Source organism: Sminthopsis crassicaudata, chromosome 4, assembly GCF_048593235.1.
Source record: "Sminthopsis crassicaudata isolate SCR6 chromosome 4, ASM4859323v1, whole genome shotgun sequence".
Classification (NCBI taxonomy): domain Eukaryota; kingdom Metazoa; phylum Chordata; class Mammalia; order Dasyuromorphia; family Dasyuridae; genus Sminthopsis; species Sminthopsis crassicaudata.
The window spans coordinates 65,085,241-65,108,244 of record NC_133620.1 but is presented as its reverse complement, the minus strand read 5'-3'; the positions used below and the strand labels follow the sequence as shown (position 1 = coordinate 65,108,244).

At 36.1% G+C, this 23,004-nt stretch overlaps 1 protein-coding gene across 3 annotated transcripts in view; it reads left to right on the top strand.

Annotated features, from left to right (window-relative positions):
• The window catches only part of ASTN1 (astrotactin 1), a 500,602-nt gene that overhangs the window by 239,636 nt on the left and 237,962 nt on the right, over window positions 1-23,004 (top strand). For all 3 annotated transcript variants that reach the window (XM_074308443.1, XM_074308444.1, XM_074308445.1), the window contains exon 3: window positions 21,977-22,370. In XM_074308443.1, coding sequence (XP_074164544.1) covers window positions 21,977-22,370 — 394 coding nt within the window. The remainder of the gene's footprint in view (window positions 1-21,976; window positions 22,371-23,004) is intronic.

Here is a 23,004-nt window from a genome sequence, read left to right as displayed (position 1 = left end):
GGCTGAATGAATGGACCCCCAAATCACTGGTACCTTGGTCTTAGTGGATTCCCTCGGAATTTGAACTTGAATATTTTTGCTTAACTTTTTTCTGTTATTTTCTTGATTAAAATTATAAAACAGAGGTGGGGACCCATCTGCCTGACAGACCTTATACAGTGCATGAAATCATTTGCTAAGCCAATTACAAGTGATGATGAGATAAAAGCTAGGAACCACAACCTCTCACTGCTTCAGTTCTATAAGTTGATAATTTTGTATGGCCCGTGAATGATGTTATGAAAATCCAAATGTCCGTTGGCAGAAAAAAAGATTCCCCACTCCTGGTATACATGGTAGTATGCTTATCAGATTTGCAGATGGCAAAAAGCTAGATGTAACTAATTCATTGGATGACAAAAGCCAGATCCCAAAGGATTTTGATGGGGTTTAAAATATTACACTGACTATGAGCTGAATTTAGTAGAAATGAATTTTCATACTGTTTCACAAATACAAGTTTAAGGAGGAATCTTTTTTTTAAAGAGAGATTTTAATGGATTTAACTTAGATATGAGTGAGCACTATAATATGGAATATTTCAAATCTAATGCCATCTTATTCTGCCTTCAGAAGTATGGTGTTCAGGACTGGGGAGACAATAATTCTTATGTGCTGCATCCTATCAGATCACACTCAGAGTATTAGATAAAATTGCTTAATTCCATATTTAGTGAGGATGTATATGAGCTAGAGAATATCTTAAAAAGGGTAATGAGAGTGTTAGGGGATGTTTAGCTTAAGGAAGAGAAAACTGTATGTAAGTGTGTGTATGTGTGTGTGTCATATGTGTGTGCATACTTATGAATGCTTAATAATAGAATGGGTAATATGTTAGCTGTCTTATGTATCCAAATAATTATCCTATCAACCAATCAATCAATATATATTTATTAAGTGACTCCTAGTCACAGAAAGATATATTAACCTTATTCTGCTTACCTTTTGTGAGCAGAATCAGTTACATAGGGCAGAAGTTGTAAGGATGCAGATATAGATTTGGTGTATGGAAAATCTTCCTAATAATTAGGCTTTCGGACAAGGTGATTTTGTTCTCTTCTCCCAAGGTTTCTTAGAAAAGGATGGATGACCTCTTGACCATACTCTTTATATATCACATTGAATAGTTTTGTTTAGGTAGGGGTTAATCTAAATATCACTGAAATTTTTCCATCTGTGAAATTTTGTGATTGTTTGATTATCCACATTTGCTGACTCCCAGTCAATAAATAAGCACTTATTAAGTACATAGTGTTTGCCAGAGTCTTTATATTTCACTGTTTACCTACTGCTAGGAGTCCACTGATGAGAAATACTCTTTAGTTCTGTAAGCATCACATAGGAAACATTTTTCTAAGCTCATATTAACGATAGACAAGATTCCTATACCTGGATAGCCATCTCATTGACAAGCAAGCAAAAGATTTATAATTAATATGAATACTCTTAGCTATTCATAATACTCAAAATATTTTAGAGCAGGATAGACTTGAGTAGAAAAATGCTATTGTTTTATCGAAACAGTAATATCCTACATAAAGCATAGTCAATAAAGTGATGTTCTAATGTTTCTCCATTTCAATTGTTTTTCTCATCAGAAGTTGATAGAAAATGAGGTAACCATGGAAAATGGTCAAGGACTAGTAGGAATAAGTGATAGCAACTTTCTGAAAGAATATTTTAAAGTTGAGCTCAGAATTAATGTGAATAATGTTTATGATTCTTAAAAATGATGATTTTTACAAAAGATTGATGACCCATCCATCTCATCAAGCTAGCTGAACATTAAGTGTGCTTCCCAATAATCAATCAACAAATATGGCATTGAGTTATCCTTGTTTAACTTTTAGCTAGTTGCTACTTAAGACACACAGGGAAAATTGCATGATATTGTACCCAATCCAAAGGAGATTACAATCTAATTTGGAAGAGTAAACTTTCCCTCAATAAGTATGAAAAAAATGAAGACAAAGTAAAATAAATAATAAATTATGTTACATGTTATAAACATTGCAAGATTTTAGACAATGTGTGTTAGTAAGAGAATGACCATTTTGCAACCACATAAAATTTGGTCTATATTGCATATCATAAATTCAATTTAATGAGAACTACTGTCACAGTCAGGAAGATGGGTTCAATTTCTGGCTCGGTGGTCTGTGAAAACTAAAGTAAATTATTTCAGATAATCTTTAAGTTCTCAATCTTAGTACATTAAGATCAGAGCAGTTTTGGAAGGCTTCCTGAAAAAAGGAGAACCAAAAAAGGGATTTAAGTGATGGATAAGATTCCAATACCTGTCAAAGAGGAAAAGGAGAAAAAGGCAAGAACAAGCATGATCTGGTAACTAGTGTCATTATCACAACCTTTTCTGGAAAAGTGATATTAAAAAAATAGTGAAAGTACTAAAAAAAAACAAAACCCTCAAATGTTTTATAAACAGACCGTTCTGTACCTGTGTTCCCATGAGTACCATGCTCTGAATTAAGCTATGATTATGTTGCAGGTTGACTAAGGACTGTTCTCACGAGGATCAGGAAAAATGCCCACCCCAGGTGCAGCATTATACAATTGGCTGGGTAGATGATGGTGTTTTTTTTTTTTTTTTTTTTTTTTGCCAGTTGCCTTGGAAGCAAAAGACACTGACTGCCTTTGTAGGATGGAAACTCACTAGCCAGATCAGGCTGACCTACAGATTCATTAGTGATGATTAATCAGCAAATCAGAATAAAATCAATACCTGTGGAATTGGGCCTGTTGTCATTTTGTGTGCCTGGTCAGAATGTCAGACCCCCATTGCTGTTGCTGTTCCCTTTTGGTGTCTAGCTGACACAGGATTGGGCTGGGAGGTTGTACCCTCTGTGACTGGCAGTTAAGCATAGAAATAGCATTCCGTACCAGGCAAAGGAGAATCAAGCATGACTTGCTGCCCTGTCGTATCCCATCCCCTGCCCAAGGAAAGTCAAACAAAAGAGTATCACTAAATATCTAAGGGAAAGGGAGAAGAGGTTTGGGTTTTTTTGTGATTATTTTTTCTTTTCTTTTCTTTTCTTTCTTTCTTTCTTTTTTTTTTTTTTTTTTTTTTTTTTTTTTTTTGTAATTAATGATGGGAAGGATTTGAAGACCGAAGGATAGCTTTGCCAGTGGAACATAATTAGCTGAAGACAATGCAATGCTGATGCTGGAGTTAGTGATTTAATGAAGCCTGTCTTTATTAGAATGTCAGTATCTCCCTGAGATTTCCAGAGCTGGCCAGGCCACTTCTCCGAATTTCATGCTTGATTAGTCCCAGTGAAAAGTTATATATCCATAAGTGTATATATATATGTAAATATATGTATGTATGTGTATGTATGTGTATATATACATATGCTTGTATGTATGTGTTTATCTGTATATAAACACATATACATTGCAAGAGAATAATATGTTGATAACCTTCAGTTCTATATCTCTTTACCTTACTCCTGAAGTCTTCAACAGACACCAAAGAAGGGATCAGAAAGATTAAGAGTAAAAATGATATTTTCTTGAGTACTCTTTATTAATAATGCATATTAACCTTAACAAATGTAACAGTATGAATGGTATTCTGATAAAAGTTTAATTACTGGCTCTCCAAAAATAGTATGGCATACTTTTAAATTTAACTGGAATTACTATTTTTCTTCATCACTTTCTTAAGTCAAGGCAATCAATGTAACAATAAATCAAGTCTTGACTTCTGAGTTATAAATGTTCATGAAATGTTAACAACTATCTCTTAGCTGGTCAAAACTGGTTCCAGTTCACCACTGTATTTTTGTATCTTTGTATTTTTGTTTGTGTCTTTAGATACAGATATCTAATCTACTTATTATAACCTGTTTATATGGCTATTATCTATCTATCTTTATAATTTTGTTGACTAGGTAGAAAAGTCTCTCTCTTTAAGGAAAGGCAAAAAATTATATACCTGGACCATAAGAGATCAATAAATCATTGTGACCATAAGAGATCAAAAAAATCATTGTGATACATGGTAGGCCAACTTGTCCAAAATGAAGGCACATAGAACATTGGCTTGAGAGAATAATCTTTTGGCTACACATCTCCCTCACCCCATTTAGTCCGTGGTGAATTCTGCTGATGGTGACTGGAAGAGGTGGAACACCTAAAGACTATTCCAAAATATTGTTTTCCTGACATTTTGTTATGTGTAGGCAGACTCCTTAGTCCTTAAGTCTCTATCTCCTTGATGTACCTTTGTTTCAGAACAGAACTGTATGTCATCTGGTTGCTGAATTAGTTATTTACATATCAGGGATATCTCCACCAAAATTATGTAGTCACCAATTCAATATCCATTTGGTATAAATGTTCCAATTCCATCTGTGAAATTTATTCTTTGTGATACAGGACAGATCATTGAATCATCTTAGACCTTTAACCTTAGTATCTTCACTTGGAAAATTATAAAATTGGTTTAGATGGACATTTGAAGTTCTGTCCAGGTCGAATTACCTGATTTGCTGGTATCTCCTTAGGAATCTCACCTGAACTTTTCCCTCAATAGTGATGGATATGTGAAACCATCCAATTTCTTCCCTTGCTATTGTGTTAGCTCTCTTCCCCAGCATTAAACATGGATCTTCACTAACTGAGTTGACCAAACTATAAATGAATCACATAATTATTTGTTTCTCTCTACTACTATGGGCCCTTTAACTCTTTGTTGAGGCATTGTGGGAAATAATAATGTCTTCAATTTCCTGCTTCCCTCCACTCTGAAAGTTTCTAGGAATATCAAAACCAACTAATAAAAAGGAAGGGCTGCAATCAGGAAGTAATTCGTGATTCTAGGTCTTATATAGAGTGGCAAAAGGATGGAGCCAAATTATTTCTTCTAAGTGTCCACTCACCCAGAGAATTTGAAGAAAATTGAAGTAACAAAAAAAGACCCACTATTCAAAAGGACTAGTTCTACATTCTATGTTATAATGGGTGACAAGCATGGTTTCCCTTTGAAAGATCATATAATTGAGTTAAAATAACATTTTTGATCAAGCTCAGTGACTCTTCTTACTTAAGGTGCCTGAAATTGATATTGGAGCTCCCTAGATAGTTGGAAATATTCATTGGCCCTCCAACAAACTTAGCACTACTTCATTTCATTCCCTATAGCCACAAGAGTTAGGAACAGGAAATGATTTTTAAATTTGTGAAAAGATATGTAACCAGAAAAAGAGAGGGATTATAGAAAGATGGGAAAGTATATTGCTATCACCCAGTATTAGAGGGCAAAAAGAGGACTTATGTAGAAGTAAATGACAATAAAAAGGGCAATCTCCTGGAGCAATTGTCTTGGCAAAGTCCTCTTAGAACACTCAGGGGGCTTGAAATAGCCAAAAATGACAGCTGATTTCTCTGGCATTTTTGCTAGAGTTTTTAGGGAATCCAGATGGGTAGAATGGAGTTGATGCATTTTGGAACATGGTGAGATAGTGAGTGGAACCTGTGGTGAAGGTGAGTAGAGTGCTGATATAATCAACCACCACCTGATACAGTTCTTTCCAACAGCCCCTACATTGCTTGGGAGCAACCCAAGCCAACTGGTATCTCACACAAGTACAACATATAACTTATCCTATTTCCTAATTCACAGTATTCCATTGACCTTCTTTTGGAAGGTAATAGGAAAGGGGGCATAATTGCCAATCATAAATTCAAGGAAGAATTAGTCCCTTGACAGATGAGAACTATACATAGAGAGAAGCAAACTGAAGAAGCCAAAGTGAGTGACCCTCCCAGAACAGATGCTGTTTTCAGTGGATGCTCAAGAATAGATATTATACACTTATTTAACAGTAGATATTTTATTTATTGCCTTCATGCTAAGCTTATGAAGTTTTAAAAGAGAGAAATGACTTTGAGGCCCCAAAATACTGAAGAAATGACTGTCACATATGTTCCCCAAATCATGGACATTGTGTGCATTTGTGAAATCATGTCCTAGGTTTATTAGGGGAATATTTTATATGTTTGTACTTACTATTCCTTCTTATGAGTGTCTTTGCTTTGAGGTAACTCTGCCTCCTGGCTTACTGTTAATATAAAATCCACCAGTAGGGGCTTGTGAATAGAATTATGAGCTCAAGTTTACAAGTTATCATAGAACTTGTCAGTAACAGTTTCCCTAAAAAGATCAACTCACATTTTTTTTCCTTCATGTAAGATTTTTAAAAATATATTTAATATTTAATTTCCCCAGTTACATGAAAAACAATTTTAATATTAAAAAAAATGTGAGTTCCATATTCTTTCCATTTCCCTTTCCACTCCATCCAATTAAGAATGCATTCAATTAAATATAGGTTATACATGTGCAGTAGTGCAAAACATTTCCATAATAAGTCATGTTGTGAAAAAAACAGACAAAAATTCAAGAAAAATAAAGAAAGTATAAACAATATACTTCAATCTTTATTCAGGCATTCAAAGTTTTCTACCCAGGTATAGATAGCATTTTTTTTTTATCATAAATCTTCAGAGTTCTCTTGGATCATTGCATTGCAGAGAATAGCTAAATAATTCACAGACGATTGCTTTACAATATTGCTGTTTCTTTGTATATAGTATATTTCACTTTGCATTAATTCATGAACGTCTTTTCAGATTTTTCAGGGAACATCAGGGAGCACATTAGTATTTCATCACAATCCCATACCACTATTGTTTAGCCATTCCCTAATTGGTAAGCATTTCCTAAATTTCTGATTCTTTTCCCCTGGAGAATGAGCTGCTACAAATATTCACATCTATATGTATACATGAGAATATATACATATGTATGTACATACATCATTTGTTATCTTTCTTTTCTGTTAACCAATATAATGGTTATGAGGTAGTAACTCAGAATTGTTTTAATTTACATTTCTCCAATCAATAGTTAGAATTTTTTTTTAATATGGCTATAGCTAGCTTTGATTATTTCAATGAAAACTGTTCAAATCTTTTGATCATTTATTCATTGGGGAATGGCTCTTATTTTTATAAATTTGACTCTCAATTTATTTGAGTTATGAAGACTTTATCAGAGAAATTTGCTTAATTTCCCCCACATAATTGAATTTCATATTTATTCCCTATTTATTCTATTCTCCTCCTTTTTTCCTGTCCCTCCTTAGAAGTACTTTATTTCTGACTAAACCTCCTCAATCTGCTCTCCCTTCTATCACCATCCTGCTCTTATCTCTTTCCCCTCCTACTTTCCCATAGATAGGTTTTTTTTTTTTTTTTACCCAATTGAGTGCCTATGTTATTCTGTCTTTGAGCCATTTCCAATGGCTCATTCCTCATTATCTCCTTCCCCCTTTTCCCTCTATTGTAAGAGCTCTTTTTTTTAATCATCTCTTTTATATGTGATAATTTATCCCATTCTACCTCTCCTTTTTCCTTTTTTTCAGTAAATTCCTCTCTCATCACTTAATTTTGTTTTTTAGATAGTATCTCCTTACATTCGACTAAAACTTATGTCTCTTTCTACATATCTCCTTCTAACTCCTCTAATAATGAGAAAGCTCTTATGAGTTATAGGTCTTATCCTCCTATATAGGAATGTAAACACATTAACATTAAGTCTCATATGATATCCACTTCCTGATTACTTCCTTAGGCTTCTTTTGAGTTTTGTATTTGAAAGACAAATTTTCTGTTCAAGTCTGGTCTTTTTTTTTTTTTTTTTTTATCAAGAATGCTTGAAAGGCCTCTATTTCATTGAATAACCATTTCCCCTTTCCCCTGAAGGATTGTACTCAGTTTTGCTGGGTAGGTGATTGCTGTCTGTAATGTAGAAGCTGATATATTTTATGTTATCATGAGTGTGGCCCCATTACACTTGAAATGTTTCTTTTTTTTTTTTTTTTTTTTTTTTTTTCTGGATGCTTGTAGCATTTTCTTCTTGACATGGGAGCTCTGAAATCTGGCTATATCATTATTGAAAGTTTTCATTTTTGGATCTCTTTCAGGAAGTGATAATGGATTCTTTCAATTTCTATTTTACCCTTTAGTTCTAGTATATAAGGGCAATTTTCCTAGGTAATTTCTTGACAAAAATGATGTCTAGGCTATTTTTTTTTATCATGGCTTTCAGGTAGTCCAATAATTTTTCAATTATCTTTCCCCAATTTATTTTTCAAGTCTGTTGTTTTTTTCCAAAAAGATATTTCACATTGTCTTCTATGTTTTTATTCTTTTGGTTTTTCAACCCTCATTTTTGAGTGTGACTAATTGGGTAGTGAGTGTCCCAGAAGGGGAGGTATATATAACACTAAACAAATAGTTTTGTTTACAATTTATCCTTTTTTTCTGAACTGAATATATATATCCTATAAGAGATGGAGCTAAGTAGATGGGAGAATAACCAGCATGTTTCAAATCTAAAAAATGTTGGCCCCTTGTAGGATCCAGATCCATTCTTGGTAGTTTGAGGGTCCTGAGAAACATTCCCAGTGTCATATCAAACTTGTAACCTCATGCTTAGTATTGCCTCCATGTTCTCAATTTCTTTGGGCAGGATATTTCTTCTTTGATTCCTAGGTATTTGTTGGACTCATTTCCTGTATTACTGAGGATTGTTATACCCTTAGATGCCAGATCTCATGGCAACTGGAATAATGAATTTGGCTTTCATCACTGTGTGTATGGCTGATAGAGGGAGAGAAAATCATGGCTTAGGACTTCTCACACACACCTGGAATGCTAGTATAATTCTCTTTTAAGGAAAAGGGACCCACAGGCAGATGGGCCTGATTTCTGCCTAATGGAGGTAGGTTACAAGATCCTGGCAGGAGTAGATTCTGATTCCCTGGGCACCTTCAGTACCTGCTCTTAGGTGTTTGTTGGTTTTAATTCAGTCAGCCTCAGCTGCCACCCACAGAGCTGTCAGTCCAGGGAGGGGATTTATTCTTCACTCAGGGAGGATCCACCTCTTCTAACTGCTGAGAGGGAAGAAAAAAAAAGTGAGGTTGGGAGGGGTTTAACTTCCCCATTATAGTGAGAATGAAAGAGGACTAAACTCTAATGGTCATTAGCGTATCTTGTGCCAGCTGCCTCTTCTGTTACTTGTTCAATAATTCCCTTAATGTTTAGTCCTAATGGAGCAGATTATTGTTATTATTTTATTTCGTCAAGATCACCTACTGCACAAAAACAAAGAGGAAAGGAGGGAGGGAATGTGGCCAAAAAGAGCCATTGAGCAGTTCTCCGGCTGGAGGTATTTATTTATTGGCTTTCTGCATGGTTTATGAAGGTTTACAGGGCTGAAACACAGGGACAATGGATGGAGTTTGTTTCACACTGCTCTGTTCATGAACTGCTGCAGAAATAATTTAGGGAGGCATTATGTGTGCCTTTTTTACCTCCATACAATGCATGATTTCATTCACTCATGTATATGCACATATATACAGATATGTACTTGTATACATGTACCTGGGACCAGCCTTTGGCAAAGGATGCCAGTTACTAATTGGGATCTAGCTGATGAGTACCAAGTTGGCATCCATATATTTCAGCAAGCTCATTATGTACCAGCTTCCTACCTTCCCAGCCATAGCCAGAGGGGTAAAGGAACCCTGATGTACCTGATTTCTCTCTGCCAGCCCATTTTGCTAAGAATGGGTCTTGCCCTTTGGATGTAGGTGCCCAATGGGATGCTAAGGCTTGCAGATTCAATGCCAAGCAACTGGATTGTTCCCTGTACTTGTTATAACATTGCTCTACCTGGTTTTAGTTTACCTTATTAAGGCAAACATCAGCATATACCTTCCTGCAAATGACCAAAAAGGTTTTCTGATCACAGGACTGTGCTTTGGGTTTGCCCAAGGCTGTTTCAGCCTTGTTTAAGGTCTGGCAAAGTGAAGAGTCTAGGTTTAGAAACATTTCGAGGACAAAAGGTGAACAGCAGCAAGAGTCATGAGAAGCAGCTGATGTGAAGTCATCCCTGGTTGACTTCCATTCTCTGCAGCCTCTTTGCTTTAACTTTATTCAGATCCTCTCTAGATGAAGTAAGGCTTCAGAAGTCTCATTGGAAAACCAAAGAATAACCTTCCAGATTAATAAAAAAGGTGGGTGATGAGAAATGACAGTGGTGATGTTTTCATATCTGGGAAAAGAAATGGAAGAAAGGAACCATAATTAAATCCTTCATCCTTTGGTCAAGCACCATGATCTAGGATGATTTGTTGGCTTCCATGGAGTCTTTTTTTTTATTATTTGATTGAGCAACTTTCAGAAAATTGAGCTAGAATCTGGTTTCACCAAGGATGCGATTAAATGAAAATTTTCTTTTGAGGGCATCTAGGAGGTGTGGAGGGTTGGGATTCCCTCATTTTTCTTTATATGGTCGAAGTTTCAGGGTAACAGGAGAGGGAAATATTTTTTAAGAATTTTACTTATTTACTCATTCATTCATATATTTATTTTTTCAAATACAAACAAAGGAAGTTTTAAACATTCACCCTTATAAAATCTTATGTTCCAATTTTTCTGCCCACCCAGACAAGTAAACCAATATAGGTTAAACATGTGCAGTTTTTCTAAACATTTAGACATATATCACTCTGCACAAGAAAATCAGATCAAGAGGAAAAATGAGAAAGAAAACAACAAATGAGCAAACAACAGCAAAATGTGAAAATAACATATTGTATGTTGTGATCCTAGTCAGTCCACAGAATACAGGGAATTTTTTTTTTTTTTTGCAGCATCCACAAGCAGTTGTGTCACCATGCCCCAGCGAGAGGTTAACCAGGCAGGGAGGGTCTGTCCCTTGCCAGTGGGATGTGCAATTCATGTCAGAAACCCCAGAGCGCACAGTGAGGCCTCTTAATTAACATGGTGGCCCATGGCAACTGAAAAGCATTTCCACATGATTAAGGACTACAGAAAACCCCCAAGGGGAGTTAATGTTCCTAATAATTTATAATTTGAACATGCTGCTTAATATGCCTGCCTTGTCTCTCCTAGCCCTCCATTGGGGGAGAGGCCAGAGGTATAATTCTCATCTGCAGAAGAGTTCAACCTGACCTGGGAACAAATAAGAGCATTCTGCATCACTGCCTGCCTGCCACAATTTGTGGCAAAAATAGAATCCTCTCAAGTCAAGGAAGTGGCACCTGGCTCTCAGATTTTGATCAGCCCATCAGATTTTACAGCCTGCACTCATAGAACTTGGGGTGGATAAACTTATCCAGGGTTTGAAAAAGTCATTTGCTAAATGGCCTGTTGATGGCCTTATTCTCAATAGGATCAGTCCCATCATTTCCTTGGTCTATGGTTTCTGACTTACTAAGCAGGGCATACAGTACTAGCAAGTGTTTTCCTTCCTAGTATGTCATTAGCTTCCCAGATTAGAGCAGTTTCCAAATGGAAAGGGATCAAAGTCAGAAACATAAAATTTTAAATCTGTAAAATATATCAAAGAGAACACCCTGATTTTACAAATTAAAAAAAAACAAATTTTTGAGTTTCAAAAACAGTCATATAGTTAGTTCTCCTTTTATGATTTTATCAGCTTATATCAATTATATGATATCTCTTTGGGATGACTCCCATGTCTTTATAGCCAACATCAATTGACCCTTCCTTTCTGCATGATTATCTGCCCAGGGGACATGTAAGGTCTCAACAGCAATTAAAATTCAATGTATCGAAAATGGAGCTCACCTTTTCTGAGGAGGCTTTTCCCTCCTTTTAACTACTCTATTTATGGTGAGGGTACTAAGATATTCCTAATTATATAGATTCTTAGCTTCAGTTGGTCTTTCATTGACCTTCTCTCTATCTCCTTTCTTCCCCCATTCAATTGATCTTTCCAAGTTCTGATGATTTTGCCTCATGACATCTCTAATATCTGCTCCCTTTTTTCTACTCAAGGTGTCCCTCCTGTAGGACAGGTCATTGTCACATCTTGCTTACCCTATTAATATTATCCTAACTGGTCTCCTTGCTTCTAATCCCCCCCCTTTCTAATCTTTCCTCCACATGTAATTTTTCTAAGGTATGTTTGACTATCTCACTATCTTGTCAGAAGCCTTCATTGGCTTCCTTTTGGCTCTAGGATAAAATATGGAACTCTCATCCTGGTATACAATTTGGCCCTAAGCTGCCTTTTCAGCCTTATGTGAAATTATGATATTTTACTTATTTGTATTCTAGCCAAGGACTACTAGTTTAACTCCTAACTTGACACCCCATCTCTTGCCTCTATGGTTTTCCCTCATGTACTTATCCCAATGTCAGGCATGTAGGAGTCATTTGATAAATGCTAGTTGACTAACAACTAAGTTTATCTTCCTTATCTCTAGCCCTTAAAAGTACTTCATTCTTGTCTCTGCCTCTCAAAAAACTCATCATTCCTCAAGCCTAAGTTCAGATGTTACCTCTTTCATAAAGCTTTCTCTAACCATTACAATCCCAGTTATTAGTGATATGTTCTCCCTTTGAATGACCTTGTATTTATTCATTTGTTGTTCATGCAGTATCTTTCCATTAAAATGTGTATTCTTCTATAACAGTGTATTTTTTTTTTTTTTGGCCTCTGTATCACTAATGCTTAACATAGTGCCTTTAGCACTCACACCCACATTGATGTGCAAGAGTGAGTTCTTAAATTATTTAAACTGAATTGAAATTCATTACACTGCCTATATCCTAAACCATGTTACAAATGATAGCCAAGCACTTCACAGGGAAGGAGGAAGAGCCCCCAGCCTCACCACTTTGGTCTAGAAACAGGATAGAGTTCAGTATTGATTTCTTTAGGGACTTGTAGTCATTGTTTGGAGAGGAAACAGAGGACATTACTCACCGACCTTGTTGATTTACTGTTTTTTCATCAACAGCTTTCTCAGTTCCATTTGAATTACCTATTTCTAGTTGTTTTGAGAGATCCTTAATTATGCCATGTTTCACTCCTCTGTTTAGATTGGGTTACTCAAAGGGTGAACCTGGGCTTTGGGATGACAGTTAATTGGTTGTAATGATTCTTCCATCAGAAATGTTCACAAAAAACCCATTTTAGTTTTCCTTATTTATGCTGAAGGTTTTGAAGAAAACAAGGTGGTTCTTTAGACCTTTGTGTCCCTTTGAAGATTTGGCTTCTTTATCCTTAGAGTTTCTGGTCATTTGAAAAGGATGTTGGGATTGGCAGGGATGTCTCCTATCCTGGAAAGCAATGGCCTCCAAAATGAGAGTCAGGGCTTCCAAATAGACTGTGGCTTCACTTCAGGAGGCAAGAAGTTAATCATGGAGCTTTTCTCAAACATCTGCTTTTATTTTTACTCCTTAAAACTTCTGTTCCTGCCCCTCTAAGCATAAGGTACTATCTCCTCCCTTTATGAGTAAGGGAATCCTTACCTTTGATGGATAAACTAACTGCTAACATAACCTAATTATTATCTGAACCCACAGTAGCAGCTGTCTGGATAGCATTGAAAAGGAAATGGCAATACTTTTCTAGAGTATATATGGCCCCTCAAGTCTCGATATGGAAATATATGTGATCAGCAAGGTAGAGTCTGGTGATTTATTTAGTCTTAGGAAATCAACCAAGGCTGAAATGTATAGACACTTTGTGGGTGGATTTTTAATGCCCTATGGTAATTGGGAAACCTCAATATAGCCAGCAAAGCTAAATCAACCAATGTGTCTCTTTAGCCTTGCCCAATCATGGCCTAATTAAATCTTGGCTTTGACTTATATTTTCAGGGGAAAAATAATCTTACCCATTTTAGGGGAAACTTGATAGATATGGGTCCAATTACATATTACTTCATGGCAACAAGAGAGTAAGCATCTTCTGGAAGATTTTTTCCCCATCTTAATGCTTTGGGAGCTTTTACTGTACAATCCACCTGGCATAAATAGTAGTTCTAATGGGGGTAGGGAGGGTGAAAAGGAAAAAAAAAAACTATATATAACCCCTTCCAAACGAGATACTATAAAATAAGAAAGAAAAAAAAATAATGTGGAAGAGAACAAAAGCCAGAAACCCTAGGCTTTTCCTCTCTCCAGGGGAATTGAGTCTTAGATCTCAATAAACTGGTCCATGTGACTGCTGATGTCAATTTTTTTTTTTCAGTTCATAATGAGTCTCCTGATGCAAAATCATGATGATAAGCTAAAGCAGCACCTGGAAACATCAGGGTCACAGCCAGGTGATAACATCTCTGGCACACTTAGTAATTCTTTATCATGCATTAATTTCATCCATAGTAAAGTACTTCAATTTGATACTGAAGCTTTTCCAATATCCACTGAGTATATTCCCTGGATTACTCAATACAGCTTAACTCTTAAGGGCCACATCAAGAGTATACCAATTCTTTTTCTCCTTAGGAACCTCTGAAGAGAACCTACCTTTTTTTTCCCCAAAGGAATTAAATGAGTTCTCTCCTTCACCTTCATCCAAAACTCTGAATTTCTAAGTCAATTAGAAAAGGAAAGGAGAAGGGAAAAAGCATTTTTGCAGTGCCTACTGTGGATTAGAAATTGTGCTAAGCACATTACAGATATAATTTCAGTTGATCATGACAACATTCTGTGAAAGTAAGTGCTGTTATTATCCTCATTTTATATAATAGAAGAAACTGAGGTAAAAAGTAGCCAAGGTAATTTAACTAGTAAGTATCTGCAAATAGATTTGAATTTATATCTTCCTGATGTCAGGCCCCCAAATCTATCCATTGTGCCACCTATTTTGGTGATAGCCTTTCTGTCAAATAAATAGATATTCATCACAGTCATATAATGATACCTTGATCCCCCAAGTACAGCCAACCAATTGAAGGGAGATGGAAGCATTCTCCCATGGCTTATGAACTCTTTTAGGAAGCAAAGATCTTATGATCCAGGCAACGACCAATGAGGACAGCCAGAACCATGGACAGAAGCAATCCATTTTTATCAGATAATTCTTCCTGGAGCTTGGATCTAAGAAACTTCTAGACCAGAGAGCCCTTTTCCTCTATAGGTGTGTTCATTCTACGGTTTCTAGGAGATTAAATGCATAATTTGGACATTCAAGTATTTGATGTTATACTTGCTATTTTGCAGAGGTGTATCTCTTGCCCTGACATGGATTGAAGTACCATTTTATCAGTTGGGGACAAAATGGGAGAGATAGGTGCCCTGATTAGCATAAGAAAACCAGTTGGGTAGAAATAGCTCTCTAGTCATTAGTTAGGGGGTATCACACAGGCCTGTATCCAGCATGAGATAGCTCTATGAGCAAAGCAGAATTCCAATAGCTCAAAAGAATTGTGAAATGTGTGAATTTAGAGACATGATAGAGACAAGTATATAAATATCCCTATAGACTTTTTGCACTTGACCTGTAATAGAGCTCTCCAAGCTCACATTGATCTGATCAAGTATAATGAGACACACATCATATCTTGTCCCCGATACAGTGATGTTACTTTTGTCCTCTCCAATCAGCTTACAAAAGAACAGTTTTTGATTCTCTCTAGTTCTGCAAAAGTACTCTATATTCTAGTATCTGTTAAACTGTATATATTCTAATTCTATTAAAGTACTATATAAGTGTTTGACATTAAAAAAAATTAGTAAATTATATCTATAGCAATTGCAATGGCTCTCTTTTTCTTTAGTCACTTTTTTATTGGTAACATAAAGAGTTTATGATGGATACTTGTATCTCAGAAATCTGATGGTTATTCCTTCTTCCCTCTCCCTATTGACCTTACAAATCAGAATTGCCTATTTAAAAGCTATGTCAAAGTTGTATCCATCTGGCATCAGGGCTAGCACTTGTATAGCATTTTAAAGTAAGAATTATTTCTTTTAAATCTGTGTTAAAGTTGTACCCATAAGGTATGAGGGCTAGAGCAATGTAAGCTTGGAAGGCTACCATAAGGTATGTATAGCATTCTAAGGTTAGAATTGTCTCTTTAAAATCTGTGTCAAAGTTGCACCCATATGGTATCAGGTCTAGCATTTATGTAGCATTTTGAGGTTAGAATTGTTTCTTTTAAAATCTGTGTCAAAGTTGCACCCATATGGTATCAGGTCTAGCATTTTATATAGTGTTTTAAGGTAAGAATTGTCTCTTTAAAAATCTGTGTCAAAGTTGTACCCATATGGTATCAGGTCTAGCATTTATGTAGCATCTTGAGGTTAGAATTATCTCTTTAAAATCTGTGTCAAAGTTGCACCCATATGGTATCAGGTCTAGCATTTATGTAGCATTTTAAGGTAAGAATTGTCTCTTTTAAAATCTCTGTCATAGTTGCACCCATATGGTATCAGGACTAGCATTTATGTAGCATTTTAAGGTAAGAATTGTCTCTTTTAAAATCTCTGTCATAGTTGCACCCAAATGGTATCAGGACTAGCATTTCGGCATTTTAAGGTAAGAATTGTCCCTTTAAAAGCTGTGTCAGAGTTGAGCCCATATGGTATTAAGGCTAGCATTTTAAGGTCTGAAAAGCACATTACATATACTATCTTGATTGATTTTCACAATAACCTTGTTAAATAGGTCATATTACTAATAATAAAGCTAATATGGATATAGTGGATATAGGTACTGTCCTTAGAACTTTACAAAGTTTCGTCTCATTTGTTCTCACAACAATGTTGGAAGATGCTATATTATTCTCATTTTACAGATGAGGAAACTGAGGTAAAGATAAATTATTTGTCTAAGATCAGATAGGTAGTATGTGATCTGAGACTGGATTTGAACTCAGCTCTTCCCTACTTCATAACAAGTAATCGGTCCACTGAACCACCTAGTTGCCACAGTCTCGCTGGGTGATTGTAATCCATATCCAAGGGTTGGTGCAGGGAAATATGCTTATAAATATTTATAATATATAAATATAAATATTATTATAATATTATATTATTATATTTATAATATTATAAATATTATATAAATATTTATATATAAGCATATCCTGACCTTCTTGGGCTTCATTTTAGAAATATATAATAATTATAATTATTATATATAATAATATAATAATTATATATCATTTTAGAAATATATAAATATCATGAAATTTTGATTTTAAAAGTGAAGTAAAGGCCTTTCCAGATATTGGGCCAATATTTGGGTCTACTAGTTTGGTTCTGTTGTCTTCACAGCAGGGTGCTTGTTCACTGCCTCTCCAAGTCGCATGCCCAAGGATTAATCAGGGCTGGCAAGCTCCGGGAATCAGCGTGGAGTGGTTTTGTGGAAGCCTGAAAGGGGATGCCAGTCAATTCAATCCAATTTTTCAGGGCAGTGTGGAAGCTGATAGTGAATGAGGCTTCAGAACCTAAGAAACCATATCCCTGATTCAAAGCAAGGTTGTCTTGTTTCATACGGCTATGCTGGGACTTTCAGCTAAACTCTTGAGCTCATTTTGGAGCAACTTGTTACTAGAAAGCAGCAGCCATTTGGAGAGAATTCAGAGGACAATGACAAAGCTGACTAGCAGCAGAGACAGCTGATTTATGGAAATGAGATTGGGAGAGAGAAAAACACTGACTGAGCCAGATGATGAGCATCCAAGTGTCTCATAAATTCTGGGATTTAGAAAGAATAATTTGGTCCAGTCAAGTCAACAAGCATTTATTAAGCACCTGCTATATACCAAACACTGGACTAACACTAGAGAAACAAAACCAGTTTCGGCTCTCAAGGAGTTCATGGTCTCCTTCCATTACTTAGTGAATTCCAATAAGAAAGCTAGAGGTCAGAGTTATATAAACTGAATAAGGAAAAATTTAAGATGAGCCTGGGGAAATCCATTCCTGTTAAACAGTACTTCACTTTGACTGAGATTTATTTATATTATGAAAAACCTAGTATGTTCAGTGATATAGAATGAGCTTTTTTCTGCCTCTCACAGGAAGAACCTACAGTGTGGATAATTCACCTTATTCCCTGACAGCAGGTTTCATATTTTTATGTGTATCTGACTGGTGCTTAATAAAAGAAAGCACATTATGTATGGAGATCATTTCAAGCATCTACTGTTGGTGCCATATGATCTTTGAATTGGTGTGTGTATATACAGGAAAACCATGATTCCCATATTATCAAGATTTTTAAATTATATATATATATATATATATATATATATATATATATATATATATATAGTATCAGGATTCTTAGCTTAAGATCCAGTAAATTTTTCTTTAAAATTTAGATAATTTTAGTTTGATAAAATCAATGGCCTTATTTTTTAACCAGTTGCTTTATTAATCTTATGCTATTTTATTTTATTACATTATTCTGAGAATAGTTCCATAGATTTCACTAGACCACCCAAAGGAGTCCATGACCCAAAAAAGGTTAAGAACTTCTGTTCTATGATAAGTGATTAACACTCTCTTGTGGATTTATGATATGGATGACTAGGCTTAGAGATATTGTCCTTGGCAAAGGCATTTTGTTAAATTTTCTCCTGAGTAAGGTGAACTTGCTAGTACATAGATCGAAGCTTTAGCCTTGCCCATATTTGTGCTCTGCTTTGGCCAACTGAGTGAAAAATCCTAAAAGTCAAGACAGTTGAAGGAATTCCGAAAGATCATAAGTTTCTCCTATTCAACAAGAGAGATGCTTAAAGGCGGGCACAGAATGTTTGAGTTCCAGTTCTGGCTTTCATATATTATCTTGGTGACAATATACAGGCTCTTGAGTTCTTAACCTTTCAGAACCTCTGGATCCTCATTAATTAGATAAGAGGTTGAATAAGGTGATCCCTTACAATTATCCCATTTAGATCTTCCATGGGAAGGAAAAGAACAAGCATTTATCAAATGCCTACTATATGCCAGGAATTATGCTAAGAGATTTATGAATATTGTCTTATTGGATCCTCACAACCTTAGGAGACAAATACTCTTATTATTCCAGTTTATAATTGAGGCAGGTAGAGACTAAATGACTTAAATAATGAAGCCGAATTTGAACTCAGTAATGATTCCAAGCCCTGTGTTCTACAGCTGTGCTACCCAGCTGCCCCTATTGAAGTATAGTGAATTGGATGTAAATCTTTGTTCTGTCACTTAATAACTTTTGGGTCACATGGGAAAAAACATTTGACTTCTCTGGGCCTTGATTTCTTTATCTGCATAACAAGAATGTTGAATTTTATGACCTTTATCTATGATCCTAAGACTCTATTAAATGCCAGTTATTTACAACATGTTGCACTAGTTGCTGGGGACTGGATATAAGTGCCAATGTAAAACTGCGTATGCTATATAGTGGGTACTTAATAAATCTTTGTTGATTTATTGACAGAGATAAAATGATGGAAAATAATATTATGCTTGCCCTCAAGAAGCTTATAATTTAAAAGGGCAGATGCAAAAATAAATATGATGATATTCACTCCCCACAGAGGGAAATTTGTATTTCTATGACTCTTTAGTAAAGATGAACCATCTCTTTCATTAGTTAATTAAATTACATTAGTTAATTGCTAAAGCCTCTCATAGTCAAGTGATTTTTTTCTTCTGTGTAACCTTAAAGACCTCCCATTGCAATAGCAGATTGAGAAAAGTAGGGGACTTAGTGGGATTTAAATGAAATTCATCAAAAAAAAAAACTATGCCTTGAAGACATTTCCAAGAGTGAAAGTTCAAAAATAGAAATCCCACAGCTCAGGGTCCATTGAGATTTCTTCAAAGTCTAGTTGAGTGAGAATAATGTTGAGAAAGATTTAAGGGGTTGGAGCTGGATACTATTCTTGTATCCATGACTGACAAATCACCTAATAAGTGTGACCTTTTGCTTTGGGTCTGATTCAGTTGATTCCTTTTTTATTTTATTTTATTTTTTTTTGTTCTTGTTGCATATGTCCCCTTATTCTACCATGGTTATGAAACTGAATTTTGTCCTCCTTTGCTGCATAATGATATTTTAAGGAAAGATAAATGGGGAGACATGGGGGAAAAAAAGCTTTGTAAATCTAAAGCATAATTATTATGAAACTGGAAAAAGCCCCTTTTAATACATTTGAGGGGAATAATCTCCTGGCTCTCAGTGGGTGGACTTGCTGAGAATTAATAGGGTTTTTCATCTACCATCTGTATAATGTGTTGGCATTAATTGAAGTCCAAGGTCAAGAACTAAACTTTGTGGCCCAGTCCAACCCAATGAAGCAGGCTGGCAGTGATACTGACCCAAAAAAGGAAAGGAATAAAGATTTCAGAAAGTAAAATTAATGTCTGCCTAACTCTCCAGTATAATGGACTTTCAAGGCCATCACCAAAACTTTTGGTGGATGAATGTCAGAGGTGAAAGTTCAGCCTTATCATAATGTTTCATCCTTGCATTAACAGATTACAATGGTGTAGATTCTTAGACATAGAAGCAGTGACCATTGAGGAAGAAGAGGACCAGAGTAAAAGTTTCTGCCAAAGAAAGGGAGAAATAAAAGGTTGATGTTACAGCTTCCACTCTGTGATTCATAGAGAGTTATTCTGGAAAGTCACAATTCACTGATGAAAAGAACTAAGCCATCCAATTTCTTGCCCTTTTAGGGCAAATTCTCCAAATTCTCCAGTTGTAGAGTATAGGGTCTCAATATTGAATGGACTTCAAAGGCCATGTAGTCTCAGACTTTACAGTTGAGTAAACTGACTTGTTTAAGATATCACAAACAATAAGTGGAATTTGAAGCAGAATCTTTGTCTACAGATCCAGCACAGAATAACACTGCTTCTGTCAGTTGTCATCCTTGTCTGCTGTTGGTATCTAGATGGAATTACTGTAAGGAACAATAGAATGAGAGATAGGAATTAGTAGGAGAAAACAAAGAGATCAGAAGTTTGGTGGCAAAGTGGTGGAGAGAATACTGGACCTTGAACCAATAATACCTTCATTTGAATTCTACTTCAGGCACTAAACCCCTGTGTAACCCTGGGCTAATGCCTTTAACTCTCTGATTCTCAGTTTCATCTTTTGTAAGATAAAGTATTTTGGCTCAATAACCATTAAGATCTCTCCGGCTGGAAACCTACCATTCCATGCTGTTTATTTCTTTTCCAAAACCTTTCCTTAAAACCATCCTACCATTTTTAAAGTAAACATACCTTTAAAGGAATAGGACTCTTGATAAAACATAGTATTTCCTATTTCTTTAGTTGAAGTGATTCCTAATCTATCCCATTTAATCAGTGCAATGAATAGAGCACTGTACTAGAATGTGGAAGGGGCAAGAACAAGCATTTATTAAACATCTATGTGCTAGGTGCTCTTCTAAATTCATTAAAACTATCCTTTCTCTTGCTCTTGAGGTAAAATGCTATGTTTATCCTATTCTACACACTGAGGACACTGAGGCAGACAGGTGATTTGCCGGATCACACAGCTAACTTATAAAGTGTTTAAGGTTGTTTGTGAAATCAATTTGACCTGGATTTGGAATCCTTCTGACTCTAGACCCAGTGCTCTATTCACTGAACAACCTAGTCACCTAAGAGTTAAGAAAGCAAATCCTAATCCTGCTTCAGACATGAGCTAGGTATGTAACACAGTTCCATGAAACTGCTTTCACATCTGGAAACAAAAAAGTTTGGAGTTGATCCTAATAGTCCCTTTGAGGACTAGACCAAAGATCTTAAGATACTTCATTGTAGATTGATCCACAAACCATCCACCTTCTTTTTCTTTTACTCCAAGCACCACTGATTACAGCAGTTTTTTATTTCTTTGTTGTTGTTTATTTGTTTTTTGGTTTTTTGGTTTTGTTTTTTTTTCTCTTGCTGTTGAGCTATGCATGCAGCAGGCACTGGATATATGCTTACTGAGAAAGTGAATGAGTGAATATTGAGTTTTGGTAGGTTTTTTTTTTAATTAATTATCTTTGGGATGGCTCTTCTTTGTCCTGGCATCTCCTAGCTGTCTGTTTTCTTCTTTCCCCAGGGGGGTATGATCGCTCTGCTGCTCTCCATCCTGTGCTTAGTAATGATCCTCTATACTCGCAGACGCTGGTGTAAGCGGCGACGTGTACCCCAGCCTCAGAAAAGCGCCAGTGCAGAGGCAGCTAATGAGATCCATTACATTCCTTCAGTCCTCATTGGTGGCCATGGTCGTGAAAGCCTGCGGAATGCACGGGTGCAGGGTCACAATTCCAGTGGCACCCTGAGCATTCGAGAGACCCCCATCCTGGATGGTTATGAGTATGACATCACAGATCTGAGACATCACCTGCAGCGGGAGTGCATGAATGGAGGGGAAGACTTTGCCAGTCAGGTGACCCGGACTCTGGATTCTCTCCAGGGCTGCAATGAGAAGTCGGGGATGGACCTCACACCAGGTGAGAAGGAGCGTATGATTCTTGGTCCCTCTGGGGTTCCATGAAGCTTTCTAGCTTGGGTCTACTGGATCTGGGGGAGGGTGTGCATTTTTCTGTTCCAGGTAGTGATTCCCATAAATGGTTGGCTGTCTCAATGTCTAGTTGCCTATGGAGAAGCAGAGTAAATCGCTTGCAACGATGTTAAGAATTGTTCCTGGCTCAAAAAACTGGACTAGAAACTGTGGACAGAATCCCTTTTTCTTTTCAATCCAAGCTGGGATTTGAGACTCATCAATGTTAAACACAAGAGTGCCTTCTTCCTCTTTCAGCTGGGTCATACATCTGGCCTAAGAGACAAAGAAGCAGAAAAATACATTATGTATATTTGTTGGCATGAAATATGGGCATATAGAATGAATGCAACTTCATTATTCTTCATGAATGAAAATTACTCTTTAAGGTCCGACTTTGGTAGCCTTTCCTCTGGGATTCTTTTTTGGTGTCCCCAGATGTTCCCTAATCTCTCAGAAATTCCTATTGGATTTCTATTTTGCACTTATCTCATTCTACTTTGCATTAGAAGCATCTGCAATAAGTCTCATCTCTCTATTAGATTACCATGTTCTCATGGGCAGGGACCATATCATTTTTGATC